This window comes from Ictalurus furcatus, chromosome 20 (genome assembly GCF_023375685.1).
Source record: "Ictalurus furcatus strain D&B chromosome 20, Billie_1.0, whole genome shotgun sequence".
Taxonomy (NCBI): Eukaryota; Metazoa; Chordata; class Actinopteri; order Siluriformes; family Ictaluridae; genus Ictalurus; species Ictalurus furcatus.
Window position 1 is genome coordinate 6,853,957 of NC_071274.1, and position 21,617 is coordinate 6,875,573.

A 21,617-nucleotide genomic window follows, 5' to 3' on the forward strand; every position below is an offset into this window, starting at 1 on the left:
GCACGTTCGCCTCACACCTTGGGGGTTCAATTCTTGCCCTGGCCCTGTGTGTGCAGAGCTTGCATGTTCTCTCCGTGCTGTGGGGGTTTCCTCCGAGTACGTCGGTTGGACTCCCAGTCCAAAGGCTTGCATGGTGGGCATGTCTAAAGTGTCCGTAGCATATGAATGGGTGTGTGAATGTGTATGTGATTGGCACCCTGTCCAGGGTGTACCCCACCTTGTGCCCCATGCTCCTGGGATAGGCTCCAGGTTTTCCGCGACCCTGTAGGATAAGCGGTATAGAAAATGGCCGGATATAAATGTAACTATATTTATTGTGGATTAGATTGGTACAATGCTGGCATATTCAGTATTCACCATGTGTTGTTCTGATAGAAAACTGCAGAAGATCCTTTCCTGTACCAATACAACTAAAGCTATAAAGGTAGAAACAAATCTGCTATAACTGTTATTGTAGAAGCCATGCTGAACTGAATGGAGATCAAATTAAGAATACATTAAGACTCTGATAGAACGATGAAATTTGATAGTTCCTTTTCAATCATTTATCTTCTGGCTCAAAGATTTACAGATGCCACATGATAATAAAAATGCAGCTGAGTTCAGGCCTGCAGAGCACTAACCTGATCCTTTTGCTTTCTCTTACAGTCTGGACGTCTTTCTGTAATCACATTCTCTCCACATATTCCTCCTAAAGAGAAAAGACCTCAGAAATCACACCTCGAGACACTTACGGAATTGCTACTGGTTCTACAGGTTTTCAGTTAATCAATCTATACATTTGTTTTGCGAGAGTGTGTGTGTGTCCGTGTGTGTGTGTGGGTGGGTGGGTGCATGCGTGATGTACCTTTATGTCTCCAACAAATAAATGCCACTACATTGGGTATCACCAGCAGTAAAACCGCCAGGATGCCGAAACCTGTGTAATAAAACACACCAAAATGTTAATAAATGTAATAATACAGATGTTTGGGGGGTGGGGGGTGGGGGGTGGAGAGTTTGTTGTTTTACTCTGAGGCTGTTCTGATGGAGGTTTTGCGTCTGGTTTCCTCGAGTGTGTTGAAGATTCTTTACTTTCTACTGAAAAGAATGACAAAATATATTATAACTGTTTTTTTCACTGTTAGTAATATGGCACATGACACTGGACTAAAGCATGCTCACAGTCATTAATGAAAACATGTACCTTTAACAGAGACATTTTCTCTTCTTTAAAAATAAAGGTAATACATTATTAAGACACATGTTGATAAGGCTAAATGACACCTACATAAAACCTTTATGACAAGTGACATGAACTAGTTATAATAAATAGTTATAAAGACTTATTCCAATATGCGTCAGCTGATGTAAAGACTGCATTTCTCAATGTAAATGTCAAGTTGAGAGAAGACCTTGTCTAGTGATATAGATTTCAGTTGAGGTAAGGTTGTGTAATGACTTACTTAAGATCATTAGAACTTACTTAAGATCATTGTAGCTCAGTCTCCTTCTGACCTGTCTGTGTCACATAATGGTAATGAGGTCGCTAATTGTTTGACAAGTGAGGGTAAACTTGTGAAGAAATGGACAGAGGTAAGATTTCTGTAATGTGTCTCAAATGTGGCAGTTTGAAAACCCCAGTGGATTCACGCCAGTAGACAGAAACGGTGTCTGACCAGAACCAGCTCACTCGAGAAAGGAGAAAATTCACAATCAAGCAGCTCTCAAGGGGCTCATCTCACCTTAACACATACACATATAAATTTTTTATATTAGCCTTGAGAAAACAAGCAACGACTCATGCCCTGTCTGGATGGAGCATGTGAGTGTTGGGAGCTGTCCTAGGCTCATGGATACCTGGGCGTTCCTCGCAGCTTATGGAAAGAGAGTGTGCAGGTCCCATTGAGACCTAAGAGGGCATTGATAAGTTTACTGTGAACACTCCCCACTCTCTCTGTTCACTTGGTAACACTTTCTTTGTTCCTGTGTACTGGCACAGAAACGTTGTGGACAACAACGGCAGTACAAGACTGACTTTTGATGACAGCTTGAACTTTACAGACCACATTTCAACAACTGTAAGGTCCTGTAGGTTAATTCTGTACAACATCAAGAAAATCAGACCCTATGTCACCGAACAGGCTACACAACTACTAGTCCAGGCTCTTGTCATGTCAAAACTGGACTACTGCAACACACTACTCTCGGGCCTCCCAGCCAGCTCCATCAAACTCCTTCAAATGATTCAGAATGCAGCAGCATGCCTCGTCTTCAACCAGTCATACCCATCTTCATCTCCCTCCACTGGCTTCCTGTAGTCGCCCGTATCAAATTCAAGGCCTTGATGCTCACATACAAAACCTTGTCTGGAACATCACCCCCCTACCTCAACACTCTCCTGAAGGCTTATGTTCCCTCAAGCAATCTGAGATCGATTAACTACCAGAACCTTCACACTACCTGTCCCTCAGTGGTGGAAGAAACTATATATATATTGCAATTTAAAGTGGTACCCAGTCTTCATCTAAGGCCAGGTTGGCAAAGACATAGTCCTCTATTGACTCCACTTGTTCAAGATGCAAGCAATCCCCTTTTACACTTGCCCGATATGTTTTGGTTTTGTCCCAGACTCTTTGTTTTCTGATCACTGATTTTTGAGTCCTATTCTAAGATATTTAATAAAAATGTAAATCCAAACCCTCTAACAGCCATCTTTGGTATTGTCGGTGATAAGACCATTCTATCAAAACATGATGTCAACTGCATCACTTTTACTTCTCTGCTGGCGAGGCGATTGATCCTGCTCAATTGGAAACAGGCTTCCCCCTTCTTTTAAAAAGTGGGCTTCAGATATGCTTCAATTCTTAAGTCTGAAAAAAATAAGACTGAATTTGCAGGGTTCTGGTTCTGAGTTTGCTGTTATGTGGGGGATTTATCTAAGTTATCTTCAAAATCAGTTATAGCTTAATGGTTGGATTCAGTGCTGATTTTGAGCTGATACCTGATTTTATTCAAGACTGTTATTTTTATATGTACACAATGTTTTATGTTTGTTGCTTCTGTTGTTTTTTGTTTTTTTTGTCCTTTGTGTGTACATGTGTAGTATCTTGTCTTTTGTATTAGTATATGATTATGTTGTTGATGGTTGCATAAAATAGTTTTAATGGTTAACCACTGATGGTTTGTAATAGTATTTGTAGTGGAAACTATTACAATTTCTGTGATGGTTTCCATTGTTGTTGTTTTTTCAGCAGGGCTCACTGATGTTATAAACAAATCAGTGTATTAATAAATTTCTATATAAAATGATTCTCTTTTCATTCAAACAATCTGAATGTTTATATTTTGCATTTTTTCTAAAATCGGGTACTTAACCACTACTAGAAGTAGGACTTTCGCTGCCCTCTGGTGGCCTAAATGCGCATTACACTAACAACCCTTTTCTTTCCTACATACAGAACGGGGTCCTGTCATTGAAGATGGCGACCGGACTCCTTCAGCGCTCTTATAGCGGCCTTCGTTTGGCGAAATACAAGGCCAGGACCAAGGGACAGGTCACTCTTTTCAGGTCTGAACATTTTATCTCCATTACTGTTTTGTAGGCGTCATCACGACGCTGTCTTATCGGAGAAAGATGCATGAGTGAATCAGATAACGGGCCGTCTCTCAGTGCACATGCTGTTCCATACAAGTTCAGCTAAATTAAAGCATATTTACACATCGTCTAATTCAATAATCAAACACGTTTGAATGCATTTTATTTATTTATTTTTTATAATAAATTATGCTCAGTGTAAACTGCTGGGCTAAGCATATATCAGTGCAATTGTACATTGTTAAAGGATAAATCAGACTCTTGATTGCTGAAGGACACACAGACTTCAATATACTGTTACATTACAGTCACTATGTAGTGATATTGACATACTAGGATCAGGTGTTTTTTTAATGTTTTGGCAGTTTGGGCATGATTGAGGACTGTTGATTGCTGTTATTTTGAGCCACACTACTACAGCTGTTGACATATGACTTGTTTGCTATTAAATTAAACAGTGTTAAATTGGTTTTTCGATGTTGTTGTTGTTGTTACTTTAATAGAGCTCCCATTGTGAATTGTATCAAGGGACCTGCACTGCACAGAAAACTTTTTTTTCCAGGCTAAAACAGTAGCAGCAGTTTACTGTTTCCTATGATTTTGTCATCATTAATGAGTTCATTTATCCATTCATTTGATTGGTTGGTTGGTTGAATGTCTGGCTACCATTTACACGGGCCATGCTGGTCAAACTGGTGGACCGTCTTTGCCAGCTGGTAATTGTAACGTCTTATCCTAGAGGATTGTCGGCATCCAGTCACCGAAATAGAGAGGAGAGCTGGTTCAAATCTCTATTTGTGCGTAAAGTGGACCCAAGAAAAGACGCCCACTCTCACCTGCTGGCTAAGAAAGAAGAAAGTAACCTTTATAAAATTCAATGTAAGTAATAGTGTGTGTCAGTAATGTTTGACTTTGTTAGACATACATGCTTGTCATTGTTATATTGACTTTTATACGCTGGTATCTTAACCAGATGCAACCGAATGCAATCTAAGCATATACATTCTTAGAAATAAAGGTACCAGACCATATGTTTTCATATTGCTGGGGTGGTACTATTGAGGATCTTTTGTACCTGTAGTATGTTTGTTTGTTTGGTTTTTTTTGCTTGTTTGTTTGTTTTTTTGCTTCAGAAAGTGCATGTGGTATGCCTTTAATTAGTTTTTAGAGTAAATCTTTAAAGGTATCAGTAGTCCTTAAGATCCAATTATGTACCTTAAGTTATTTTTGAAGGTACTTACTTTTCTGGGTAAAGGACAGATACTAAAATATTTACTTTGTTACCATGCTAGTGACAAGGGAAACCTTTATTTCTGAGTATAGCTAACAGTGTCTACGTTTACATGGACAGCAGTAATCTAATTATTGACCTTATTTTTAATAAGACAATATTCTGATTAAGGTGTTTACGTGAGTTGCTTTTAGGATACTCCTCTCATGTTCCCGTTTTACATGTTATGGAACATAGAGTGATTAACAGCACACGTCATTACGTCCCCACATCACGCCGTCCGACATTCTATCCAGAATTTCACGTATCAACATACAGTTTGTCTTCGTTATGGTACCGTATACAGTTTTGGGTGTTTTTATTTTAAATTTTTATGAATGCTTCAAGTTCAGTTAATTATTTGTCATGCTGTACGTGCAAGTAGACGACTGCTTGAAGCCGTGGACTGAGTCCCAAACCGTGTACTTAACTGCTGTATAGTAGCTGAGATACATGTATTTCGCCTGCTATATAGTAGGTAAGTACATGGTTTCGGACGCAGCCATGCTCTTGTTTGCCGTAAAACGGTTGAGCACTGCCGTGTGCGAACGTGTCCTGTTACGGTGAGAACTCCCTGTCATGAAATCAGTAAGGGAACTCTGAACTATAGTTCCTAACAGCCACTGCTTCATTGTCACATGACCACCTGCACCTGATTCACGTTACTGGTAATTAGCACTCTTGTATATAGTCACAGTTTGCAATGCACGCTTTGTCTCATGTTATCGTCTCACTATACCTTTGTCTATGCTGCCGTATTTTGTCTTTGTCACAGTTTTTGTTTCCTTGTTGTAGAGTGTTTCGTATGTTTGTTTGTTATTAAATGTTTAAGAATCTGCGCTTGCTTCCGTCTCCAACTTTGAATCGTGACACTCCCACACGACGTTAATAATGGGATTAAGCTGTTTACATGTCTGTAATACACATTGATAATGCGACTAAAACAGGAGTACTCCACCTGTTTTAATTCGATTTGTGTTTACTTCGAGTATGACTTTAATCCAATTAAGGTAATCTGTTTACATGGTAGTTTCTTAATCAGAGTATTGTTTTAATTGGGTTAATATTGGATTATTGTTGTCCATGTAAACGTACTGAATGATGCAAATGATGCAACACTTTTTTTGTGACCAGAAACAAGTACAATATAGCAAAGCAACCAATAGCAACATGAAAAATATTTGCTTTTTGGTAAACATAACCACAACATAATGGCTAGCAAAATACAGCACAAACTTTATTAAAGTAAAACATAATTACATGTAGAATAATATAAATATACATGCCAGAAGTAATTGTTAATTTACTGTAAGAGTTATTACAGTAAGCTTACTTTAATGGACTAACTATAGTAAAGTACTGTAAATTACAGTAAATTACTGTGAAAAAGAAAACAGTGAAACATTTAACAATGCAGTTAATAACTAATGGTTTCTACATTGTAGTTCACAATGTGAAGCCTGAATGTCTGGATGCTTATAACAAACTCTGGTAAGCACTGACCTTTTCCCATTTCTAAAGTGTTCCTGGTGATTAGTTAGAAACCAGTCATCTATTTTCGGTTTCTTAATCAAGAATTGCCTGTTGGAAACTGTTGAGACTGAATTGATATGCCGCCTGTAGTGTAACTCCATCCAAAACGTATTCAGTTCTATTCCTGTGAGATGATTGGCAGGAGCACTCCATTCTTAAATTGCATTTCAGGGACAATGACTTTGAGAAAACTAATTTTAAAATGGTATTGTTTCTTAAAATGAATGAAATAAAACAGGCCTTGGAAGTGGATTTTGAATTTTGAATGCTCTTATTTATCACTATTATGTGTTGCTGTCACCCTTATGATCCCTGTTGTGTCCTGTCCAATACTCTATATTCAGGCTTTAATACAACAAATAAGTGATGATCTCCATGCTTACATTGTGGCCCACAGTGAGGATGTGTTGCCTTCGATCCATGTGGATAAATACTACCCCTGTGAGCTGGTGGGAACATGGAACACCTGGTATGGAGAGCAAGACCAGGCTGGTAGGATCTTGCAGATAAGCACCTTGTTCATTCAAGCCACAGAAATGGGAGGAACATGTTATTTTATTAGAGTTTTCTGTTCATCTAGGCTGGGTTTTTATCCACCCTGGTCATTTTAAATGCATAGTCCTGATAAATAGCCTGTTCAGTGAAAATCTCTGAAGGTTTTTAAACATTTTAGTCATTGTCAATGTGTCATACTATGAAGTCTAGGAATTCGGTACCTTGAAGATGATTTGCTGCATATTTTAGATTTACTAATCCAAATTGATGGGGTGGACATATTGGTGACTGAGAATTTGTTTGTAAAGGTTTATTTTATCATCATTGATTTGCCTAGTCTTCACTCTAAAGATGCTGCCATTGTTTGACACTTGTAGCAGTCATGTTCACTAGTTGGCTGCCACTACAGTTTGGTTTTCTGGCAACCATATTATTATTCACATTACAGACAAACTCTTCACCATTAGCTTGCCATTAGTATTATTGTTGTTATCATTATTTACATTGCCACTAGTGGTAATAGTTAACCATTTGTGGTCAGATTAATGGTAGCAGAAGCTTCTTTTCTTTTCTGGTAAGTGTATCACTTACAGCAGTTTATCAATGGTTTTCCTTTTAAGAATAGTAATTGTAGTAAACAAAGCATCTGGAAAAAATCTAAGTGCTTTCCATAAAGCTAGCCAGAAAAAAGCCAGTTGGCCACAAAACTAATTTGCCTATGAAAATATAACTTACTAGCAGCAAGGTAAACTTTAAGTTTTTGACAGAGGGACAATATTTTGTGAGGGATTTTATTAGAAAAGTAAATTCCCTATATAGATTTTGTGGGACAGTCTGATCATGCCCACTAGAGTAGGTGTTTTTAAGAGCACTCACAGCAGTTATACTGTATTTCAAGCACAGTGACTTTTGTGTTAATATTACTGAAATGTGATCTTGTAAACATATTGTAGAACATTTCTGTGCACATTATTAAGAGTTACTCTGGAGGGTGCAAACTGATCTGTATATTTTTTTTGTGCACAGTCCATCTGTGGAGGTACAGAGGAGGCTACCCCGCCCTGACCGAAGTCATGAATAAACTGAAAAATAATAAGGTAGATGACACTTGAAGTAAAGTCTTGGTGTGTTTCAGATGCATAAAAGACACTCCATCTTTTGAGAGGAAAGCATTCTAACGCATCACAGTTTCCTTCATTTTGAGTTATTACTGGTAAAGCTAATGCTAAATGCTTGTGTGGATTCAAGAGTGATCACATTATTTAATATAAATCAATTGTTGAAATTCTAACCATTATAACCATTATGATATTAAAAGGAATTGGTGGTTATTACCTTTACTTGTTAATTTCCAGTGTTAACCTTACTTAATGTCTGACTCAAGTACATTCAATGCATTTGATTTGATTGAGCCCTGAATTTCCTTGTCCTTTGGACTTACAGGAATTTTTGGAGTACAGAAAGGAACGGGGGAAGATGCTCCTCTCTCGCCGCAATCAACTATTGCTGGAATTTAGTTTCTGGAACGAGCCAGTTCCACGGGAGGGACCAAATATCTACGAACTTCGATCATACCAATTAAGAGTGAGTTACAAAACTCTGTTTTGAGGACTTCATCAGATCATTTCAAATTAGTTTGTTTGCACCAGTAGTTCAGTACAATCAGTTGAGGGTGAAGGCTGATTTTATAATCAGGTATGATATAAGAAACCTATCTCTAGATTCGGCCTATCTTTAGATTGATGACTCCCAGGTGAGGACGTCTGATATTGCATTGCATGTAGCACACATTGGTAATACATTAGCTATTTTGCTGCAAAAATTGGAGCCTTCCCTTCATATATAGATGAACATCTGTAGATGTTGACCCCTCTATAAGGGGGCTGACTGACACCTTACTCCTGGCAGTGTCTGGTTTATACACATTGCCAGATGCCTGATGTATGCAAATCAGCCCTCTGGAATCTGCCTTGTGTGCCAGTGTCATACTTTTGGCCTGCCATTACGACACCACACCCTAGTTCTGTATTCAAACATTTACACAGCCTGTCTTACTTGCACTACTTTTGGTAGGGGACAGGCCACACCCATGTTAGGTATCTGAGTGCCCCATATTTACTCTAAAGTGTATGCCTTAGACAACACCACAAAGAGTCTACAGGGGGCCATAGACTTAGTCTGTTTGGTGCTCAAGGCCTCGTTTATATCACACCAGAACAAAGTTATCGCTTTATCCCAAGACATTTGTTCCATCTTGGACAGGTGTGCAATTTAAAAGATATACCCTGCAGTTCAAACAAGAGGTTCTATTCAACTAATTTTCATGTTTGAAAAAAGGATGGTGGTTTTTGTTCCATTCCACATCTAATAAGATTGAACTGAGCATCAGTATGAGGCTCGATTCCCTGAGAATACCAGCCGCTCCATTACTCCAACATGTGGCAGATATTATTACACTTGTCAGTCAGTTTCAGCTAGGCCATCATGTGAGGTATTATATGTGACTGTTTTATACATTTACTCCTCTACTGTTGATTTTTACCACAGGTATAGAATTCAGCAACTAGCTCACAGAGTCTTGCTTGTGGCCCTGACATGGCTGACAAAACCTTCTTTCAGTAACAAAACAGATCTCGCTGTTATTCTCAGCACACCCTAGTGGCTTCCTAGTGGATTCCACCCCCTTAGATCTGCAGTATGAAATGGATGGCATGATATGGCACCCTAATCCACCTCACCCGACTGAACAGTCCAGGAAACACTTACGAACATGAGTGCCTAGCACACTGGTCATGTGTGCTAGGTCATGCTCTTAAATGGAAATACTCCTGTGAACGTTGTTCGCTTCATCAGCCTAACCCTGTTCATTACCTGATTGCTGTTAATTTGCTTTCGGGACTGCTAAACACATGATGGCTGTGGCATGTGTTTTCATTCCTTTGTGTGAATCACCTAGGTCTCTGTGCTGTAGATAATAGCCAACATTCCAGTCATGAAAGGTAACCCTGTTCATTACCTGATTACTGTTAAGTTGCTTTCGCTTTCGGGACTGCTAAACACATGATGGCTGTGGCATGTGTTTTCGTTCCTTGTGTGAATCACCTAGGCCTCTGTGCTGTAGATAATAGCCAACATTCCAGTCATGAAAAGAAGATAGACATGTTTTGCAATTTGCAAACAGTGCATGTAACATAAAATAATCTCTTCTTTTTGCAGCCAGGAACCATGATTGAATGGGGGAATTACTGGTAAGAAGCCCTAATTGTAATTCTCTTCAATTCCTGTTCATAAACTCCCAAGTGTAAAGATAAAAATCAGTATGATGCTAATTTAATCCAACCAACATTATGTTCATTAGAAAGCAATAATGCCAATAGGTTCTTTGGGACATTCATATTATTAATAGACTGCCTGGCCAAAAAAAGGTCACTGTTTGGATTTAAATGAGCAAATACTTGAGCCTATGGTTGGACCATTATTGCAGTTATTAATGTTTCAGCTGGCAACAATTCTTTAACCCTAACTGATGCAGTGTGTAACTTCTCATATCTTAAACAACCATGTTGGAAGACATATACTGTAATCATGGAAAAGATGTAACTGTTTCAGAAGGGGCACATTATTGGCCTGCATCAAGCAAAGAAAACAACTAAGGAGGTTGCTGAAATGACTGGAATTGGGTTAGGAACAGTCCAATCCACTATTAAAACCTGAAAGGATTGTGGTGAACTGTCAGCTTTGCGGAAGGAATGTGGTCAGAAAAAAATCTTGAATGTTTGTGTTTGGAGATCATTAAAAACGCTTGATAAAAATTCAACAGTAGAACTCATAGCTATGTTTAGTAGTGAAAGTAAGAGCATTTCTACATGCACAATGCGAAAAGAACTTGCAGGATTGGAACTAAACAGCTGTGTGGCCACAAGAAAGCCACTTGGTAGTGAGACTAATCAGGGGAAAAACAACTTCAATTTGCTAGGGAGCATAAAGATTGTATTGTGGAGCATTGGAAAAAGTTTTATGTGGTCTGATGAGTCCAGATTTACCCTATTCCAAAGCGATCAGGATAAGAAGGGAAGCACATGAAGCGATGCACCCATCAAGCATAATGCCTACTGTACAAGCCTATGGAGGAAGTGTTATGAACTGGGGTTGCTTCAAATGTTGCTAGGCTCAGCAACATTGTGCAGCAATAAAATGAAGTCAGCTGAGTACCTCAATGTACTGAATGATCAGGTTATCTATAAATGGATTATTCTTTTCCCTGACGGCACAGGCATATTCCAGGATGACGATGCCCAGATCAGTTGGGCTCAAATTGTGAAAGAGTGGTTCAGTGAGCATGAGGAATCATTTTCACACATAAATCGGCCACCACATAGTCCTGATCTTAACCTAATTGAAAGTCTTTGGGATGTGCTGGAGAAGACTTTACAGAGTGGTTCATCGCTCCTGTCCTCAATACAAGATCTCCACCAAAAATGTATGCAACTCTGGATGGAAATAATTGTTGTGAAATTTCATAAGGTTGTCAAAACAATGCCATGATGAATGCACGTTATAATCAAAGTTAAAGGTGGTGCAACGAAATTTTAGAGTGTGCGACTTTTTTGTGTGCATGACCACATATATTCAATGTAACATTTAGAATAGTTTTAATTAATTATAACAATGTAAATTTTAGATTCTGAGCCTTTTACTAAATATTGTTTGCTGTTGATTACTGCTTTTACATACATTCATTGCAAAAATAAATCTGCAAAAATCAACAATCCATGGATCAGATGGTATTCCACATTATTGACATGTTTGCGTGATTTGTTCAGGGCTCGAGCCATTCGCTATCGGCAGCATAACCGTGAAGCAGTTGGAGGATTTTTCTCCCAAATAGGAAGTCTTTACCTGGTCCATCACCTCTGGGGTAAGCACACTTCATGATAAGTACTAGCACAGAATATTTTATTCCTGTAAGTTCTGTGCTTAGTGCTTATTTTTACCTTGTCAGCGTATAAGGACCTGCAGTCCAGAGAGGACACTCGCAATGCAGTGTGGCAACATGAGGGCTGGAATGAAGTGGTCTACTACACAGGTAAGCCTAATATCATCTGATATTGTACAGCATTTCACATTGTGTCATCTTGTTCTTTTTGTAACTAAACTTAAACACATCTTAAAATCTTATTCTTTTTTAAGTGCCCCTGATTCAACACATGGAGTCCAGGGTTATGATTCCAATGAAAGCATCACCCCTGAAGTAATACTTTCTTTACAAGCTAAAGACATGCATTCACAAGGGAACCAATGCTGTATATGTCTAACATCCATGCATTTTAATCCATCTCGATGTTCTTTCTGGTCATTAAAAAGTATTCATAATCTGTACCAGCAAATGAAATTTGAGAATGCATTGAAAGAAACATGTCCTAACAGGCTAATGAACTTTAACAGGCAAAGATGATTTGTTTTGGATGTCACAATGTGTCTTTGGTTAACAAACCTTAGCCTTCTGATAAGCAATGAATCTTTACGCACAATAAATGTTAGCATTGTGGCCCAACTCAGTGAAATATATAGGAAAAATGTATTAGAGGGTCTTTAAATGTTCTGTTATTAAATTCATAGCCCGTGCTGCATTTGCTCATTTGTATTATTTTCCATCAACTCTGTAAAAAACACAAAAACAAACAACAAAAAAAGTCTCTTCATTTTTTTCCATTACTGCTAAATAGAAGTTGAAAAAAAATTGTCAAATCTACACTTTGCACAGTACTGTAAAAGGCACTTTAAATGTGCTTGATGGTAAAAGCGGGTTCTTGGTTTTTGTTTTGTTTTTTACATGAATTTTACATTATGAAAGTTTAATATACAAACTTTCTTTCCATTCAGAGTTACAATCCGAAGATTTGAATCCATCTCTGTGTCTAAACTGTGTATCTAATGTGTAAACAGATACCATCTCTGTATCTAAACCACTTTCTGTTTTGTGGGGTTATAAAGACAAGTATGAAAAACATTCTTGTACTGTATGGCATGTTGAAAGTAAACCTGCATGTCCAGTTTCAACACCTTTTTTTTTATAAGGATACAATTATTATTTATTTATCTTGTAGGCAACTGTTAAATGGATATTGAGCACTGACCTCAATTTCAATTATGTACACTGTATTTGTTTCTTTGCTTTTTTTTTCCAGTTGCAATTTATTAAATTATAACACATGACCTGTACTATCAGTCCATAGGTATAAAAGTGATCCTGTAAAATAAAATATACATTGTTCCCCAATTTATATGAATGTATCATTTTATAATGATAAATCTCAAAGACACAATTAGTGTACCTTAGAATATATTTTAATATCTCTATAGTAAGTACCAAAATGAAAAAGTCTCATTTAGAGGTACAAACATTGCATATATTAATGTAAAAAAAAAAAATAATACATTACAATAATTAAGAACTACTAAATCACCAACATAAAAATGCTATAAGAAATTAAAACATCACAGTTTTGATCAGTTTTTTACTAGATTAGCATTTTAACACAACTGCTACACCCCCCTGGCAAAAATTATGGAATCACCACACTAGAGGATGTTCACCTGGGTTTTTTACTTCATAGCAAATAAACAAATGCACACATGACACATTTTGTTTAATAGCTAAACATTCTGGCTTCGAGAAATATACCTCAAACATGTTACGTTAAATTAGTTTAATTAATGGCATTTTTTTTCTAGATCAAGTAGAGGAAAAAATTATGGAATCACTTTGTAATTTGCATTTCTAAAACAAATACCAGCACAAATCTAAAAAAAAAAAAAATGCTAATTAGTCTGCAGTTAAAAGAGAGTGCTTACAGACCTTAACCTTGGACTTTTTGAAAGGAAACATGGCCAACAAGAGAGTTGTCAATTGAAATAATGGAAAGGGTTATAAAACTAATTCAAGAAGGGAATCCAACACAGTGTAGCAAAAGAGGTTGTTCCCAGTCAGCTGTGTATAAAATTTGGTGCAAGTATAAACAAAATGGGAAGGTTATAAAAGGAAAACATATAGAAAATGAGAACAAAAAAGGAGAACAAATATAAAATGCTAAACAAATGGGCAGAAACAGGAGTCGGTGTTTGTGAATGAACTGTAAGAAATCGACTGAATGAAATAGGATTTACGTATAGAAAAGCCAACGAAAACCAGCACCAACACATAAACAGAAGATAACAAGGTTGCAGTGGGCTAAAGAGAAGCAACCATGGAGTGTAGATGATTGGAAGAAAGTGATATTCAGTGATGAATCACAAATTTGCCTTGGCTAAGGAGATGCTGCTGGAACTTTTGTCTGGTGTCGTTCTGATGAAACATATAAAGATGACTGCCTGAATAAAACAATCACATTTCCCCCCACTCATTTATGATATGGGATTGCATGTCAGGTAAAGGACCAGAGGAGACCTCAACAGTCAATGCACAAGTGTACAGTGAAATGTTGGACACTTTTCTCATTCCATTGATAGAAAATAGGATTGGTGGTAATGAAGTTATTTTTCAGGATGATAATGCATCGTACCACAGAGCGAAGAGTGTTAAAGCTTTTCTTCAGGAAAGGCAAATCAACTCAATGACATGGCCAGCAAACAGTCCAGATCTCAATCCCATTGAAAATTTATGGTGGAAATTAAAAAATTGGTCCATGACAAGGCTCCATCGTGCAAAGCGGATCTCTCAACTGTTATTTGAGAAAGCTGGAACCAGCTTGTTGGAGAATATTGTTTGTCCATTAGTGAAGTCCATGCCTCAAATAATTCAAGCCGTCATAAAAGCCTGAGTAGGAGTAAAATACTGATTCTGATATTTTTTTGTTGTTGTTGTTATCGATTCCATATTTTTTTTCCTCTAATTGATCTGGAAAATGTTGTTTATTTATTATTATTTATTTACAATTTAATTTAATTTGTTTGAGGTATGTTTCAGGAAGCCAGAATACTCAGCTATTAAACAAACAAACAAAAAAAAATAGTTGTGTCATATGTGATTGGATACAAAGTAAGAATGCCAGGTGAGCATCTTCTAAGAGTGGTGATTCCATAAATTTTGCCAGGGGTTGTACAACTTGTAAACACTTTAGTGTATTAAAATGTTTCATATGATGGAATGTTAAAATCCAGACATTAAAATTAGAAATCTGTGCAAGTAAGTAAATCTGTGCAATATGTAAAGTCAGCACAAAGGCTCCAAACAAGGCAATGGTGAGACAAAAGGTTGCAAAAAAACACTAAATCTTCTCAAGCTCTTTTAGCAGCTCTCCGAAACTTGTCACGTACCAAGAAGACTTCTCTTTTACTTGCTGCCGCACCACATTGCCACCGAATCCAATGAAAGCACTCTGAAATATTACAGCAGTACAGTCATTCACCCATATGATGAACATAATCTCTGCAAATATGTTAAAAATATTTTTTTTGTGGAATACAAGTCATATTTCTTCTCCCTTTTGTTTAAACACACACACCCAGTCCTGCCACTAGGAGAGTCTTCAAGTATGAGAGGGAATTTTGTGTTTAATTCCACATGCCACACATTGCTAACAGCTAAAATAACAAATGTACCTCGCATTTTGAAATGTATATATATTATATTATATTACATATATACATACATATATATATATATGTATGTATGTATGTATGTATGTATATATGTGTATATATACATACATATATATATGTATGTATGTATGTATGTATGTATGTATGTATGTATGTATGTATGTATGTATATATGTGTATATATATATATATAAATATATAAATATATATATATATAAAATGTGCACTTACAGCAGGAGGGCAGGCTTCTAGGTCAGTGGCACCATCTCCAATCATTACTATTTTTTTGAAGCCATACTTCTCCTTCAGCAGACTTATCACTTTGCCTTTGCCTCCTGATTCTGCTGTGGGCTGAGTCTCATCAAACCCTGCATATTCTCCTAAAAAAAAAACAACAACTTAAACAGTGAGTTGGAGATCACTCAAAACCAGGTGCAGTGCAAAAGACTGCATCCTCCTCAGTTTAAAAGTAAACTATTTTAACATATAAAAGGCAACAGACAACCATTAAAAACCAAGAAAAAAGCTAGTTTGTAAAAAGTTACAATACATCAGCTTTACGGCCAAGTTAGGACAAATAAAGGTTGAGGATTGAGTCAGGGAATGAATTAACAACCAAGAGGATCCAAAAGCTATTCAGAGCATATGAAAGATCTTGAAGCATTTATAAACAGGAAACGGTGGTCATGCTAGTTATTAAATTATTTATTTATATACTATTACTATCCTAACAAAAAAAAAAGCCAAATATAATGTTACTATTACGCCCAGGTCACACTGGACAGACAGACCCTGGCCAACCCCAACAGACACGGTTGTCGTGTTTTGTTGGATCACTGCGATAACCCTGTATTTGTCTGTTACTGTTTGTCGGCGTTAGTTTTCAACAACGAAACATGTTCAATCTGCATCTGTCAGGTGGTTTAAAGTCTGAGCAGTGTGGTATGATTTTCCAACAAACTCCGAAGTAATCTGACCTAGGCACAAACCATTGCCTTGACGATGAGGCAAGCATCCCTGCAAACGCCATAGAAAAGAAAGCCTGTGCGCTAGATGTAGAAGACACATACTTCTACACAGACTGTTTTTATGCATTTTTTTCTTGCATGTGAGGGCTATTTGCTTTAAAAAATTATCAAATATATTTATCATACAACTTGCTTCGGGTGTTATCACTGTTTGCAGGACTATCTCACTATATCTAATCTATTTAGATAGCCAAAATAGATATATATATCTATTTTGGCTATCTAACACGAGACTTGGCTAGTTTGGTGTCGCAGATTTCCCCCTTAATAGTGAAGGGGGAAAATACTAGCTGGCCAAGCAACCAGCTTCATCAGCTCAATCTGTTTTTTATCAGCTGGTCAGACCAAGCTGGACTGAGTGCAGTTAATCATAAAAAAAATTTAAAATAAATAAATATTTTATTTATTTATTTTTAAAGTTCCCAATTAATGTTTCCTGACAACTGCCCAAATGAATAAGTGTTTATCAAATTTGTGCTCACAGATCTTTTATTGTGCTCTTGTCTTTCTCAAGTCAGGAGCATCACTGCTTGGCAAAAAGCTCACCATAGAACAGTGTTTAATATATCAATATATATTAATGTTTAATATAATAAATTAATTTTCTCCTACAATTAAAATTAATGGATGCTAAGATTGTCTTGTAGATTGTGCAATACGAACACCTCTTTTAAAATCTCAGCAAATGTAGTTGAGTATTTCATGACGCTTTAAACATTGCAGTGCTTGTTTTACTAGACACACCCATCTTGTTGGTCCACTTTGGAGGTAAAAAGTTTATACAGAGATTATCTCTCATCTTTTTCCTTGTACAGTATGCTAATCATCCTCTACACTTTCATAAAGGTGTCGGTATCTGACCACAAAACTGCTGTTGGCTGGATAAGTCTGACATGAAGATGTCAGATGGACTGCAGTCAGTAATTTTACACCTACAAACTGGCAATTTACTGTATGTTAATGACTGTGTGTGTATGTGTGTGAGAGAGAGAGAGAGAGAGAGCTGTGCTTTTCTTACCATTGAAGTAAAATTTCAAGCGGTTGGCATAGACATGGTCAAGAGAAATGCCAAGCTGAGTGGCTACATGCTCCACAATGCAGCGAAAGCCTCCAGAAATGAGGAAGACCTTCACACTGCGCTGATGTAGCCTCTCCACAAGTTCCCTGTACATATAACATTTAGACCTCAGTATGCTCCAATTAAATCGGTCAGTTATTCAAGTTGAAAAATGTTTAGTTTGGAATCCTTGAAGCAGACAGCGCCATATTTGTCCACCAAGGTGGCCATGTTAGGAAACTGAATCAACACCAACTTACTTAATACCTGGAGTCAGCTGAGGAGGGTGGTCCGTTATCAGTTTGTTAACTTGCTCCCGTGAACACTTGATAATGGACAGGCGCTCTGTCAGAGCTGTTTTGAATGTTACTGATCCTCCCATGGCCTTGCGAGTCCTGGGAACAAATATTATCTGATCATAAGCCTTTTCCTTTTGCTTACTGTTCCTTTTCTGTGCTACACTTAATGTTGTTACCCAAATCTACTATATTACAACACATACACAAAACACAATAAAATTACTTAGAGTACAAAAGCATACACATTCACACTTCTAAATAATAAAACCAACAAAATATTGTAACCTAACTCCGTATTTATCACAAGCAACAAAAAAAGTTTATAGATATTGAAATAAAATTTCTGAATGGTATATAAAAAGTGGACATCAACTTGTCTCTAAGTACTTGTTTTAGATGGGGGTTTTTCCTTCCATTTCTCAGTCATGATTTTTACTGTTGGTAGTGGTAAACACGCTGATATAATTTTATACCCTCCAGTTCTTGGGTAGGTCAATATCTTTTGTTTTCCTTACTGCCCCTTACTCTTAACTGTTCATAGCAAACTACTCAAGAATTTGAGGCTGTTTAAACTGCCTAGTTTGCCTATGCGTAAATCCAGGTGTGATGATTTGTGTCAAGATGCACATTCATGGAACAAACTATTAAGTTATGATTATCATGACTAATAATTAACACACCAGTAGTTCCACAGTTTAATGCTATTAAATCATGTACATGAAGGCTACAACGGAAGCATAAACATTATTAGCATAAGTGCATTTACTTCAAATAAACCTTTTTTGAGGTTTATATATTATCCTGTAGAGGGTGCAAGTCACCCAGACCTTGAAAACTGGTTTCTATTATGGAAGAAGCTGGTTAGAAAGTTCAGTACTACTCTAAAAGTGGCCTGGTTTTTGTTTTGTTTTTTTCCTGTATTTCTTTCGGGAGGGTGTCTACTGGTTTTGAATCCAGAGATTTCTGTTTGATCCTTGATGTGGAGCCTGTCCATTAAGCACTCCAGACAAAACATTTTAGATGCTGTCTGAATTTCATATCATCAAACTAAAAACAGATACACAAAATTTACATTTCCATGATAGTTAGTTTTTGTATACAGAAGCTAAATTGCAATCACTTTCCAATAACTTAATTTTATACTTTCATACAATTCCATTATTAATTCCTTATTAACTACCTGTCATCAGGTGTGGTGAACAAAATCAATATTTCATACCTAACCTATGACAATCTTAGGAAGCTACTCAAACCTTAGAGCCAAAGTGCTACACATTCATGTCTGATTACTGTTAAAGTGCAACTCAAACTGCACTTTTAAACCTGTTGTCACAGCCCAAGGTTCAGACACCACAGGTGTCACTGGACGCTGTATGCCATTACGTAAACAGTGGTGAGCCGGGACATGACAATGACCTCATGTTATTTATCTACCAGCAGAAATCATACAGTACTGTGCAGTTTGGTCATTTTCAAAATTCAAGTACTTAAAAGACAAAATGGGAGAGTCTGTTAATTCTCAGGAGCTGATCATGACTTTATAAAGCCTGTTGTGTTCATGCACTCGACAAAACTCAAATGCCAGAAAGTCTTTGAGAGTTCTATAACAAAAACTGTGCGTTATCTCACATCTATACACGGTATGTTTTCACATGTGAGGAAGACATAGTGCTGAAAATAAGTAACAATAAAGTAAAAGTAAAAGCCCATTGAAGCACTGTGACTGGCTCTACTTTCATTTTAAATTTAAACCTGACAAGCACAAAACAACTTTGCGCATACCAAACTTTGATGGGCTAATAATAGTATACAATGTAGTATACTAGTATACAGTAGTAATGCATGTTTAAATTAATCTGACAGTCCAATACAGACATTTTGCACAATGTATTTACTTATGTCCCAGCTAACCTCAATTCGATGAATGAGTTACAGGCAGTGTGTGAACTGAAAAAGCTTGACTTGACAGTAATTACAATCGTAAGGCTCTGTTTCTTCATTTGGTGCTAAAAACTTTGGCTAATGTTAAACATCCCTGAAGGATTTTTACACGATGCTCAACGCCAAAACAAACTGATTTCAGGTTCAGAGAAAATTATGGAAAGCAAAGCAAAAAAAAAACAAATACACAAATCAGCCTTCGTGTGTTTTGAACCCAGGACCTGATGCACAACAGCATTACAAGAAGTTATGTATTAAGACAACAAGTAAATAACTTGTGTTTCGCTTCAATTATCTGATAAGGAAATTATATATATATATATATATATACACACACACACACACATATACACACACATATGTTTACACATATACACACACGCACAAGCTCCTTTTTCCTCTGGTCACTCATTTATAGCATATGGATAAAAACGACTTAGCAATACCTAGCCTCTAAAACTATACATTTACGGGTTCTCTCACTAGGATTAGGTAGATGTGTATGAAATGAAGTAAACTCTGCTTCCTGATGAGCTGATGTCACAGTCCTTGACTCATATCTAGGGTCAACACTTAACTGTGTTAGTAAGGGAACATAACGTGTATAAAATTCAAAAGACATAATACAGCTTAAGATAAGGTTTCATTAAATTAAGGCTTCATGAGTTGCGCTTTAAGAGATGTTATAACAAATTAGTGAATCCAGATGTTCTACCAGCTGCCATTAGAGTGTATGCTACCTATAGTTTTATACTGTAAGAACTCCAGAAAAATCTATCAGTGCATGCTACATATAGTTTAATATTTGTTGTATAAAGTATCCTCTTCAATCACTTTTGCGCAAGTGAATGATTTACATGCATCCTCGCATCACTTCTGAGATGTCTGCCTTTTCTCCTGTGCAGAAGACACTCACATTTCAGTGACAGCATCTCCAACCCCGCAGAACTTGGCGAGCTCATCGATGCCCTCCTCCCGGATCACGGTGCTGTCCACATCAAAGCACACCGCCTCGGCCAGGCGGAACGTCTCCTTCGTCTGCGCTAGCGTTATCATCCTGCACCAAGTCCTGCAAAACGCTTACAATGCACAGAAAAACGCGATTTTTAAAACTGAATTGAATTGAAATAACATGGCCTGAACTCACTGACTCGGCGTCCGCTCGAATGACTGGCTTTGAATACTAACTCGTGAACATGAAGAGAGCTGGACAAACTTATTCTGCACGTGAGATAGATACACAACCACAATGCAAAACCGGTGCAGCTGCTATATGACTCTAACGCGATCGAAGAGCTTACAAGTATATCGTAGACTTCCCGGATGAATAATATTAAGTTGGCCGCAAACTGAAGCAGTTCGCTGCTGACCAGATTATTGCATCACCCTAAAAACGGGGGGTGGGCTGTACCGGCAAGTTGGCATACAGTTAAAATAAAATCTGCAACACGCTCTGAATCACTCTAAAAGGTTTATAGTCTGTGTGGAAAGTTTTAGGTGCGTATTCCTTACCTTTGCACTCCGTCGAAAATATTAACTACGCGATATCGTACCCTACGTTGGAAAAACACCGGCGTTTACCCCTTAACGTAACAACCGAAGAGGCAACTGAACTGCTGTTGTCGATAGGACAGGACTTTTTCCACAAAAAGGCTCCGCCCTTTCTGCGACGACCGCCAGGTGCGCTAGCCAATCAAATCACAGTCAGGTCACAATGATTGGCCAGTCTCTCGGCCTTCATGACGTTTTATGGCCGATGGTCAAACCACGTTTTTCTTGACGTGTAAAGTTTCCCATAATTCCCGGCGGAACCCGG

At 37.4% G+C, this 21,617-nt stretch overlaps 2 protein-coding genes across 2 annotated transcripts; one reads left to right on the plus strand and one right to left on the minus strand.

The window, feature by feature from the left end:
• The first annotated feature begins 735 nt into the window (after window positions 1-735).
• Window positions 736-13,160, plus strand: nipsnap2 (nipsnap homolog 2). Its single transcript, XM_053651194.1, has 11 exons — window positions 736-756; window positions 3,441-3,550; window positions 4,317-4,456; window positions 6,293-6,338; window positions 6,778-6,872; window positions 7,902-7,972; window positions 8,319-8,459; window positions 10,092-10,123; window positions 11,699-11,793; window positions 11,878-11,961; window positions 12,066-13,160. Exons 2-11 carry the CDS (start codon window positions 3,462-3,464, stop codon window positions 12,128-12,130), a joined length of 858 nt encoding a protein of 285 aa, XP_053507169.1. The 5' UTR covers window positions 736-756; window positions 3,441-3,461; the 3' UTR covers window positions 12,131-13,160.
• A 492-nt stretch (window positions 13,161-13,652) lies between these two features.
• Window positions 13,653-21,550, minus strand: psph (phosphoserine phosphatase). The gene is made up of 6 exons (XM_053651199.1): window positions 21,314-21,550; window positions 20,718-20,880; window positions 17,822-17,956; window positions 17,523-17,668; window positions 15,708-15,856; window positions 13,653-15,253 (listed from the first exon to the last, which is right to left on the minus strand). The coding sequence occupies exons 2-6, from the start codon at window positions 20,855-20,857 to the stop codon at window positions 15,143-15,145; spliced, it is 681 nt and encodes a 226-aa protein (XP_053507174.1). The 5' UTR covers window positions 20,858-20,880; window positions 21,314-21,550; the 3' UTR covers window positions 13,653-15,142.
• Window positions 21,551-21,617: the final 67 nt, after the last annotated feature.

What these genes read in the sequence shown, in the direction of transcription:
- psph (XM_053651199.1), bottom strand. Translation starts at nt 20,857, where the DNA reads ATGATAACGCTAGCGCAGACGAAGGAGACGTTCCGCCTGGCCGAGGCG. An exon ending in CTTGAAATTTTACTTCAATG is followed by an intron (nt 15,857 to 17,522) that starts GTAAGAAAAGCA and finishes TTTTTTTTTTAG; the next exon opens with GAGAATATGCAGGGTTTGAT. An exon ending in TAGAAGCCTGCCCTCCTGCT is followed by an intron (nt 15,254 to 15,707) that starts GTAAGTGCACAT and finishes GTAATATTTCAG; the next exon opens with AGTGCTTTCATTGGATTCGG.
- nipsnap2 (XM_053651194.1), top strand. Translation starts at nt 3,462, where the DNA reads ATGGCGACCGGACTCCTTCAGCGCTCTTATAGCGGCCTTCGTTTGGCG. An exon ending in ATTGAATGGGGGAATTACTG is followed by an intron (nt 10,124 to 11,698) that starts GTAAGAAGCCCT and finishes TGATTTGTTCAG; the next exon opens with GGCTCGAGCCATTCGCTATC. An exon ending in TGAAGTGGTCTACTACACAG is followed by an intron (nt 11,962 to 12,065) that starts GTAAGCCTAATA and finishes TTCTTTTTTAAG; the next exon opens with TGCCCCTGATTCAACACATG.